At 54.8% G+C, this 10541-nt stretch overlaps 1 protein-coding gene and 3 non-coding genes across 4 annotated transcripts; 3 read left to right on the forward strand and 1 right to left on the reverse strand.

The window, feature by feature from the left end:
• Positions 1-917: 917 nt before the first annotated feature.
• RTL1 (retrotransposon Gag like 1) lies at positions 918-5210 on the reverse strand. The gene is given in 1 exon segment (NM_001134358.4): positions 918-5210. A coding segment is annotated over 1 exon segment (4074 nt). The 3' UTR covers positions 918-1136.
• MIR127 (microRNA mir-127) lies at positions 3432-3511 on the forward strand. The gene has a single exon (NR_038562.1). It is a non-coding gene; the product is annotated as a microRNA mir-127 (primary transcript).
• MIR432 (microRNA mir-432) lies at positions 4933-5012 on the forward strand. Its single transcript, NR_038567.1, has one exon. It is a non-coding gene; the product is annotated as a microRNA mir-432 (primary transcript).
• On the forward strand, positions 5124-5205 carry MIR136 (microRNA mir-136). Its single transcript, NR_038504.1, has one exon. It is a non-coding gene; the product is annotated as a microRNA mir-136 (primary transcript).
• Positions 5211-10541: the final 5331 nt, after the last annotated feature.

Below are 10541 nucleotides of genomic sequence, written 5' to 3' on the forward strand. Positions count from 1 at the left end.
ATTGTGTGGCAGGCGCCTGGTGGCCTGTTTTGGGGGAGAGCCCAGTCTCCTCCCGCCCTGCACCCCCTATCCTGCCTTCCTCTCCTCCACCCCACCCCGCCTGCCCCCACCCTCCCAAAACAAACCACCAAGTCAGACAGCCTTTTATTCTGCTTTATTGTGAGGGGTGGGAGAAGGGGAGGGGTCTCCTCCTGTGGCAGAGAGCGGTGGTCTGGGAGCAGTACTCTCAGCTACTGGGCACAGCCTGCTGGCTTCTCGGGCCTTCCTCAGTCTCTCTGGGAGCCCCCTCCCCTTGTCTCGGGCCTCTGGGCCCCTGTGCTGTCAGTGTTGGAGGCGGGAGGGAGTCCCTGGGGCGAGGTCACCCGCTCCCTGTCCTGGGAGTCACAGGGACTCTGGGAACACGAGTCCGGTAAGTACTGGCACATTGGGACCTTCTGTGGAGCAGCACCGTCCAGGTAGGAGCCAGAATGCAGGCTCAGGCAGTCAATGTCCAAGGCCGGGGCCAGGCCGGGGCGGGGTGGGGGGGGGCAGCCCTTGCGGGGAGGCGGGGCGGGGCGGGGGAGGCACCACAGCACATCACAGGACGAGGGGGGCGGGAGCGGGGGGGCCCAGGGGCGCAGGAGCACCGGTGGTGGAGGTAGAAGAAGTCGGTGGAGCCCCCGAGGTCCGTATCCCAGGGTGGCTCAAGGCGGCCACTTGCCGCGCCGGGGGTGGGTGGGTGGGTGGGGGGGTGGGAGGGTCTCTGGCGTCTGCTTGCTTGGCTGCGTCCGCTGTGCTGGTTCTGCACCCGGCCTTGGGTTGTGGGGTCCTTTCCCGCGCATCACTGCCCCTCCTCTGGTTGATCTCACGTCCAGCCGCAGGCCTGGGACCTGGAGAATTGCGACGGATTGTGCGGCCCCGAGCTGGCTCTGGGTCTCTGATGGTTGCTGGGTAGGTAGTCCGTGGTCGGACAGTCCGTGGTTGGCACAGATGCTGTTGCTGGTTGATGAGTTGAAGAAACTGCTTGCCCTTCTCGGATGGTTCCCCTTGGGTCAGGAGTGGCCGCAAGAGGGGCGCAGGGTCAGAGCGAAGCGGGCTGAGGCCGGGGGGTCAGGAGGAGGTCCCGGGGCAGCGGGGCAGGGGAGCCGGGGGCGATTTCAGTCGAGCTCCGCGTCCTCGCCATCACTGGGCTGTTCCTCCAGCGTCGTGCCTGCGGGGGGTGGGCTCCCCCAGACGCCCATGGGTGGAGCCCGGGCGTGGAAGGTGGTCAGCAAGCCGGTTGGGGCCCTGGCCGCCAGCTCCTGGTGGATCAGGAGGGACTGCCCTTGTGCGCCGCGGATGTAGAGCTGGCGGTGGCTCAGGACGGCCAGGACGGCGGTGCGGGTGGGGAGGTGCTGGCGGGGCGCCGGGGCACCCGAGGTGTCAGAGCTCAGGGCCTCGTTCTCCTGCACGTCGTTCTCCTGCTCGTCCTGCGAGGTGTCTTGCAGGCCGTCATGCAGGCCACACTGACGGTAACGTTGCAGGTCGTCTTGCAGGGCTTCTCGCAAGACGACATCCTCGTCGTCGACGACGTGCAGCTCCAGGCAGAGGTTCTGGCGCGGGCCGGGCTGGGTCGCCTCTCGGGGGGCGACTCTGACACCGAAGAACTCACCCAGCGTCAGCCAGAACCTGGGCGTGAACTGCGGGCCCTGGCGGGACTGGGGCACCAGGGTGTGGCGCTGCCGCCGCCGCCCGGGGCCCAGGAACAGCTCGGCCAGCTCCTCGGCCGGGATGGCGTTGGCGCCCAGGAGAGGGGGCATCTGGGTGAGCAGCTGGGCGATGGCGGTGGCGATGCTGCTCCCGGTGATGAGGGACGAGTCCAGGATGAGGCGCAGGGGGCGCCTGGGCTGCGGCCGGGCCACGTCCTGGCTGGGTGCCGGCAGCAGGGCGAGGCGCCGCCGGAAGCGCAGCAGCACGAGCAGGGCCGCCACGGCCACGATGTTCTTCCAGAACAGGAGGCCTCGGAAGAAGTGCAGAATGACCGCCCTGATCTGGGCCATGCTGAAGTGGGCAAGGAAGCTGTTGAGTATTTGGTCCACTGGTATCAGAGCCAGGAACTCCTGCTGCAGGCTCTGCCCACTGGGCTCGTCCTGGAAAGGTGCATCTTCGTTCTCCTCTTCCTCCTCCTCCGAGTCTGGTGCCTGATCGCGGGGGGAGCCTCTGGTCGCGAAAAGCGTCGTGGGCCGAGTGGCGGCGTTGTACCGGAAGGCTCTCCGGCCGAGGTTCCGCCTGAACGGCGGCGGGCGGCCGCCGTCGGGGTCCGGCAGCTCCATGACGTCGAATTTGAAGTGGGAGAAGAAGAAGACCCAGTGCCCGGGGAGCAGGACGGTGAGCCTGTCGTTGTTCAGGGAGGCCAGGTCCTCTGGGCTGAGAAGGATTATGACGGGCTCCTCGGTGTTCTCCAGGTAGCGGCACCACACCATGAAGGCAGCCCGAATCGGCAGGATCTTCATTTCCAGCAGCGAGGAGCCCACCTCGATGGGGGAGATGTTGCGCGAGTAGAAGGCGCAGGGGACCCTCTTGCCGGTGTGCTCGTCGACCTGGATCAGGGAGGCGTGCAGAGAGGTCCTGGTGACGCCCGTCTCCACGTAGAAGGGGTTCTGGGGCTTGAGGTGGTAGAGGAGGGGCGCCTTGCGGAAGGCCCGCTTCAGGCACTCGAAGGCCTCCTGCTCCTCGTCGCCCCAGTAGAAGGGCCGGTGGGTCAGCAGCTGCCGCACCAGTGGCTCGGTGATGACGGCGAAGCGCTCCACGAAGTGCCGGTACGGGAAGGCGAATTCCATCAGGTGCCGCAGGGACTTCTTAGAGCCGGGGACGGGGTACCCCGTGATGGTGCGCACGATGCTCTTGTTCATTTTCACCCCTTTGGGGGTCAGGACGAATCCCAGGAACTCGACCGTGTGTCGGTGGAACTGGCTTCTGTCCAGGGAGCAGTAGACGTTGTGGTAGCGGAAGCGAACCAGGACGTGGCGGACGTGCTGGCGGTGCTCCTCCTGGCTCATGGAGTAGATCAGGACGTCCTGGCCGTAAGAGAGGACGAAGAAGCCCAGCACGTCCTTGAGGATGAAGTGAATCACGCTCTGGGGGATGATGGGGTCTGCGCAGATCAGAAAGGGCTGGTAGCTCGTCATCTCTTGCAGATCCAAGCCGAAGGCTGCCCTCCACACGTCTTCCGTGTGGTGTATGTCGACGCCCTCCTCCACGATGGTCCCCCGAAGCTCCAGCTTTGTGAACCACGTAGCCCCGTGCAACTGGTCGAACAGCTCTGGGATCATCTGTACATAGTCCTGTCTGTTGGTCAGCATGTTGCGCGGGTCCCAGAACTCGTCCCGTAGTAGCCTGGCTCTGTCTTGCATCCTGGCACCCATGGGTTCCCACGGCGCGTAGTAGCCATACCCGTAAAAGCCCTCGCTCTGATCGCTGTCTCCAGCCTGCTGAAGCTCAGAGGGCTCTGATTCAGAAAGATCATCGGATCCGTCTGAGCTTGGCTGGTCGGAAGTCTCCTCATCTGCTTCCTTCGGGTTGAACACGTCGGCCAGGTCAGAGTACAGGGGCGGCAGTCCGGGCAGCAGGCTTATGGCGTGTCTCTCCAGGGCGATGCAGGGAGGGGGCGGGCGGAAGCAGTTCTTCAGGCAGTAGGGCGAGTGGAAGGTGCAGCGGCCTTTGACCCAGTCGACCTCCGGGGCGTGGACGCGCAGCCAGTTGATGCCCAGGATCACGGAGAAGTTGGGGGAGGGGACGATGTCGAATTCGATGGTCTCCTGGTGGTTCTGGTGGATGCACACCAGGGCTTCGGTGTACAGCCACACGGGCTCGTTGCCGATCAGCGAGCCGTCCACCGTCTGCACCTGCTGCGGGTAGGGCTTCTCGAAGAGCTGGACGTAGTGCTCTTGGGCAAACCTCTCATCCATGAAGTTGGCGCTGGCCCCGGAGTCCACCAGGGCCCGCACGGCCACGCTGTGGTAGGGGTTCACTCTCACCAGGAGCAGCAGGAAGAGGTGGTCGCGGTCGAGGCTGGGGTGGCCCTCCTGGGGCAGCCAGCTGCTCACCATCCACCTCTCCGGAGCAGGTGAGTCGATCCAGGTCAGGTTCCGCGGGCGGGCCTCCGGGGGCAGCCTGAGCATGGCCCTCCTCTCCGCCAGCTTCTCTTCGATTTGCAGGACCAGGACGATCAGGCTGTCCAGCGACTCCGGCTGAGGGATGCGGAACAGGTAGTGCCGGATCTCCTCCTTGAGCCCCTGGCACAGGTGGGCCTGCAGGACCTCGTCGGGCCAGCCCAAGGTGGGTACCAGGCCCTGGAACTCGTTGATGTACTCGATGGCGGCGCGGTCCCCCTGCCTGAGGTTGAACATGGCCTCCTCGGCCACGCGCAGGGTCTGGCGGTACTCGAACATGTCCGACATGGCCTCCAGGAAGGCCGGGAAGTCGCTGACCAGGGGGCTGTTTTTCTCCATCAGGTCTTTGGCCCATTCCAAGGCCATGCCGGAGAGGTGGCACATGACGTAGCCCACGCGCAGCCGGTCGCTGTAGTACATTCCCGGGTAGCTTTGTAGGATCAGCTGGCAGAGCACGATGAACTCGTGGTACTCGCGGCGGTCGCCCGAGAACGTGGCCGGGATGGGCATTCGGCCTTCGTGGAGCCCCTTCGCCAGGACGGCCTCCGCCACCCTCTGCTGCTCTATGAGGTCTTGCATCCGGAGGTACAGAGAGATGAGCGACCTCACCTGGGCCATGATCTCTGCCATCTCCGACCCGGCCTGCTCCTCGGGACTCTTCTGCTCGTCCGACCCCGCCTGGTCAGTGGCCCCCGCTTGCTCGTCCTGGCCTCCCCGCGGGTGGTCGGATGCCCCTTCCGTCTTGCCAGGCGCCGCTCCGAGGGGGCCCCCCGCGTCCGGCCGTGCACCCTTGAGTGACCCCTCCAGGTCTTGGAGTAGGTCATTGGGTGGATCCTTTATTTCCCTATGTGGGCCACTGGATGGCTCCTCCATGGCTTGGAGGAGGTCAATGGGCAGCGCCCCCGCTTCCCGGGCCAGGCCCCCGGCCGGCCCCGCCGCCGCCGCCGCCGCCTGCCGCGCTCCGCTGCCCGGCGTCTCCACGGTGGTGTTGGATGAGCCCTCGGAGGACTCCATTTGTTTTGATGATGGATTCTTACGCTCCATCATCGTCTCAAATGAGTCTTCAGAGGGTTCTATCATGTCGTCGGATGGAAAGGAGTGCCCTCTGAAGACGGGTAAGGTCGCGGTGCGTCCGGTCTGCGACTGGGACAGCAGCGGTCAGAACCTGGGGGGGTGGGGGTGGGAATAAGTAAAGGCAGCCGTTGAGGGTCTGGCGAGGTCAGGGTCTCTGGGACAAATCAGATGCCCAAGGCACCAGAACAGAGAGAAACTGAGGAAAGCACCCCCCCACCCCCTGCCCCCGTTTCCAACTCAGGGCCCCCGCCCCCCCGGGGGGAGAGAGAACCTGTCAGCCTCTGACCTTCCTGCCGGCTCACTCGGGCTTACCCTCTGCCTGTCTGGCCAGCCTACTTCCCGTGTGGCTGTGAGAAATTCACAGCCCATAAATTCTGTGGCGCGATGGGCCCAGTGCCTTCTCCAGGGCAGGCGGGTACCTGGCAGGATGCACTGGTGGCTTCGTTTCAACCCTGGCACACGTGCCCGGTCAATCTGCCCTCCCTTCTCTGGTCAGCCGCAAGTCACAGAGGTCACCTCTCAGTGCCGTCCAAAGCCACCCCTGGCAGGCCGGGCCTCCCTGGTCGGAGGTGGGAATCTCTAGCCCGGATGCCTGCCCTTCGACAGGCTCAGGGCAAGAAGAGAAAATGGGCCTTTGACCGCTCGCCCGTCAGTCGGGTCAGCCGCCCCAAATAGCGCTTGTTTCCTCTCCTGGATTCAAATTGAGGGCAGGTGGATGTAGGGAATCTGGATTCTGGCTTTTCTTTTTTTCCCCTTTAAACCTTGATAAAAACACCTACTGTGTGCCAGAGACATGCGCATACATGACTCGATTCCACATCGGAATTTTTGCTCACTTTTCCCTTTCCCCTCTCTGGGCCGCTTCCAGGCAGCGTTCTCCCCCGCTCTGAGCTGTCGAGGAGATCCTGGCATCAGTTCCCCACCCCTCCTAAAAGCTCCACGTTGCTCAGACTGCCCCCCTTGTTCTTGGGGGTTCAGGAACTTGAGACATTTGGCCTTAGTTCCGCCTGTGCAGGCATGTTTACCCGCCCCTGCAGTCTTTCCAAGGTGGGCCCGATCTCTTGGTTCTTTAGTGGACACCCCTTCTCTGGAGCTGGTTTGATTCCCCCGCCAGCATGGGTAGAGCTGGGATGTTCAGTAGGGGGAGAGGGTGTGCAGAGGGCAGGAGGTGACGGTGACCTCTGACTGCCTTGGCATGGGTGGTGTTCGTGGGTAGGATTCACAGAGCTGTTTTGGTTGGGGTTATTTGCGTGCTGCTTCTGCTCATCCACTCTGAGCTCTGCACATCCTGCTCTGCACGCATGTAGCCCTTTGGGTTCCTTCTCAGTTTTCTTTTTAGCCACTGGGCCAAGCTATTAAAAAAAAAAAAAAAATCCCATGCGTAAAACTCCTCACTGGCTAAAATCCAAACTTCCCAACACGCGACACAATTCTGATCTGCTGTTTCTCAAAATTAAATATAGTCTTGTTAGCATGACAGTTAAATTCGATCCGGCGGTCTCTCTGATTAAAACCTTTGGCTGTTTATTTGCTGTCTACGATATTAAAGCCAAACCTGTTAGCCTAAAAATTCCTGACACATAAACTCACTCAAATCATTTTCCGGCTAAAATGAAAGGCCTTAGAATAGTAGAAAATTTTGATCATGTCACCCCTCCAAGTCGGGAAATTACATATATTTTTTTAACATGTACACATTAGATAAACTCACTGTCTCCATTTTACGAGCTGCACAGCACATCCATGAACTCATCTCTTCTCCAGAAAAGCCCTATAAGGTTTGCATTATGAGGGTAAAACTTCCAAGTCTCTAACTGAAATACAACATCGGACAAAGTGATTCGTGGGCAGACTCACCTGTCAGAAATAAAAGTCTCAGTAAGTCTCTTACAGCCCTTAAAACCCTTTACTGGCTAAAATGTTAAATTGGCTAAAATTGAAAATGTGGATGCTCGGGTATGTCTTTAAAAACCCTTGAAATGCTTTATTGGCTAAAATTTAAAATGACTACCTTTTGAATGTCAATTTTAAAAAGTCAGTTGGCTAAAATTTGAATATTAAAATTACACAATTTAAATTGGCTAAGCTTTTATAAAATCTTAGTCTCTTTCTAAAACCCTTTAACCCTTTTGTTGGCTGAAATTTAAACATTTAAATTGGCTATTATTCGATGGTTGCAGTTAAAAAATTAAGTTGGCTACCATTTGAATTTTAAAACGAAAGATTTAAATTGGCTAAAATGTTACATGTAGAACATAAAATCTCATTATGTCACCTACAACCTGTAAAATCTTTTATTGGCTAAAATTTAAATTGACTAAAGTTTAAAATATAAAATCTCAGCGTGTGCTTTAAAACCCTTAAGGGGCTTGACTGGCTAAAATTTGACGCTAAAGTTTTTGAATTACCTACAATTTGAATTTAAACATTAAAAATTAAATTAGTTAATGTTTGCATTTTAAAGTTAAAAAATTTTAATTGGCTAAAGTTTAAAGGATAAAATCTCAGGCGGTCTCTTTCTACCCTAAAGATCCTTTACTGGCTAAAATTTAAAATTTAAACTGGCTAAAATTTAAAACGCACAATCTCCATATGTCTCTCAAGACCCTTAAAGCCCATTATTAGCTAAAATCTGAATTTTCTTAGCGAGATAATTTAACATTTAGAGGATCCCCTTCTTAATATAAAGTCTGTACTCTTAATCGAGGTATCAGTGGGATGATGTACCTGATTCAATCTTTCAGCTTTCCCGACTTTAACCTAAAATCTAGCATCCTTGGCCCGTGGTGAAAACCTGATCTTACGATTTTTCCTTCACATCATCGTTTAAACTTATAGCAAGACGCATGCACGTTTTACCTAACTTCTCTCTTTATTTATTTATTCATTCATTTAATTGATTTATGTTTTGTCTTTTTAGGGCCGCACCCGCGGCATATGGAGGTTCCCAGGCCAGGGGTCGAATCGGAGCTGTGGCGGCCGGCCTACACCCCAGCCACAGCCACGCCAGATCCGAGCCACGTCTGCCATCTCCACCACAGCTCACGGCAATGCTGGATCCTTAACCCACTGAGCGAGGCCAGGGATGGAACCCGCAACCTCATGGTTCCTCGTCGGATTGGTTTCTGCTGGCCACGATGGGAATTCCATAACCTCTCTAGTTACGACATAGAAAAGCTTCTTTTTTCATTGCCTATAATATGAAGTTCCAAATCACTTAATATGACATAAAAGGTTTTTTAATCATGTCATTTACCTATAAATCGATAGAGAAAACCCCCCAGATCTCACCAGGTCACTTCTTAAACTCTTTCTTGGCTTCATCCCAAACCTCTAATCAGGCATGATATCCAAATCTGATCGCATTATACAAAGTCCCACTTCCTTGCAAGAGGCCTGAATTTTGTCCTGTACCTTCTCCTTGAAGCCTTATAATATCTCTAGTCACCTGTATGATAGGAGCTCAACTCCTTGGCATAAAAAAGCCCACAGTTTATTACATCATTTCTTTGCCAGCTGCTCTTCTCAAACCCAGACACTTTCCAGACACTTTGCCATATCGCTCTCTTGAAATCTCTGGATGGCTGCAGTCACAATTCCGGAGCACAACACAAAAATGGCATCCTGTTGTTCTTCCGAATCGTGTCCAAAGCGTCTCTGCCGTGTGCTGTCAGTTCAATCTGGGAGCCTCTGTGGGAGACCTGCCCCCCTCTCTGTGACTCTCTGATCAAGTTCCACCCACAGAGTACAGAGAGGGTGCCCTTGGGCCCAGCCCTGCCTCCCCTGAGCTGTCCCTGTGCCTTCATTGTCTGGTTCATCAAATCCAGACATCTTCGCGTAAAATGTGTTTTCCCAACGAAATCCCCAGGAGCCCGACCTCTCATCCGTCCTCCTTCAAACCCTTTCCTGGCTAAGCTCCAAAAGCCTCTGCCCAAAGGTGAGACCACGTCCTCCCAGAGGAAATGCGTGCCACCTTCCCCTCCCACGGAAAATCCCATCTCCTTGGCACGTTATATAAAAATCCGTTATATTATCCGTTGCCGTAAAAATCCACTCGTGGAGCTCTGCTCAAAGGTGTACATTTGATCATGTAACTCTCCGCTTTAAAACTTTTTAAGCTTTCTCCATCGCCCGTAACATCAAGTCCCAACGACTCATCATAAAATGCAATGCTTCACCATGTCATTTCTCTTTTCGGAGTGGCCTCTTAAACCGGACCGCCCCCCAAATCTCGCTCTGACATTCTCCAAGAAACCCTTTATTGGCTTAAATCCAAACTTCTTAGCATGATAGGAAAATTTGATCTTGTCATCCCTTAAAATAAAATTCACATTTCCTAGCGGTCTATAAAATTGGGTTTTGTCGCTCCATCTTCAAACCTGACACTGTCTCTTTTTTAAAAACTAAATTATTCGTTTAATGGAAGTGTAGTTGATTTACAGTATCGTGTTAGTGTCAGGTATATGCCAGAGCGACTCAGTTATATAGTAACCACATATATGTATCAGGTAAATTAATGTGTGTGTGTGTATATATATATGCATATGTATGTACACCTTACCAGGTCTCTTGATGGTGAAATTATGGAATAAAATCCAAAATCTTAGCATAAAATATGAATTTTATTTTATAATTTCATTGCAAACTCTTTATCCGATACAAAGTGAAACCTTTGTCACTCTCTTAGAACTTTTTATTAGCTAAAATCAAATTCCTAGGCATGTGCAAAAATCTCATTGTGTCAGAGCCTCAAAATAAATCCCACATTTCTTGGTGCCATCCCCCTGTTGATCGCGTAACTCCTCGAATCAAAGTCTTTGACTTCGGGGTCAATCACATCTCCTTGGTAGGCTCTGAAAGTCAGACTTTTGACGCCTCCTCAACACATAAAATGCAATTGTTTTAGCCAGGTACTGAAATGTGTGACTCCTGCCTTTTCTATGTACAGTTTCCCAATGTTTCCTTATAGAAAGGCCAATGCTTTGAAATATATTTTATCCTGTTTTTCCTGCAGACATGTCTCCCGCAGGCAAAACTCTCACCGTCGCATTTCTTAAAACCCATTGGCAAGAAATCAAATTCCTTAGCATGCTTAGAAAAGTTTGATGCTGTTGTTTTTTAAAACACAAAGTCCAGATTCCCCCCCTCACCCCCAAATCTGTTCATGAAACTCCCGCTTAAAGTCTTTTGAACACATTTTCATCACTAACAAAACGTCTCCACCTCTTAGCGTGGCGCCCACGTCTAAGCATGGTGCCCTTAGGGTAAAGCCCTTCGCATTTCATGTCCGTGACCAGAAATCCAGTGGCCTGAGCATGAAACGAACACGGAACGGGG

Source organism: Sus scrofa, chromosome 7 (assembly GCF_054392235.1).
Source record: "Sus scrofa isolate SSC_HxYL_T2T_F1_AM1 chromosome 7, Sscrofa_HxYL_maternal_Yorkshire_Landrace_v2.0, whole genome shotgun sequence".
Classification (NCBI taxonomy): Eukaryota; Metazoa; Chordata; class Mammalia; order Artiodactyla; family Suidae; genus Sus; species Sus scrofa.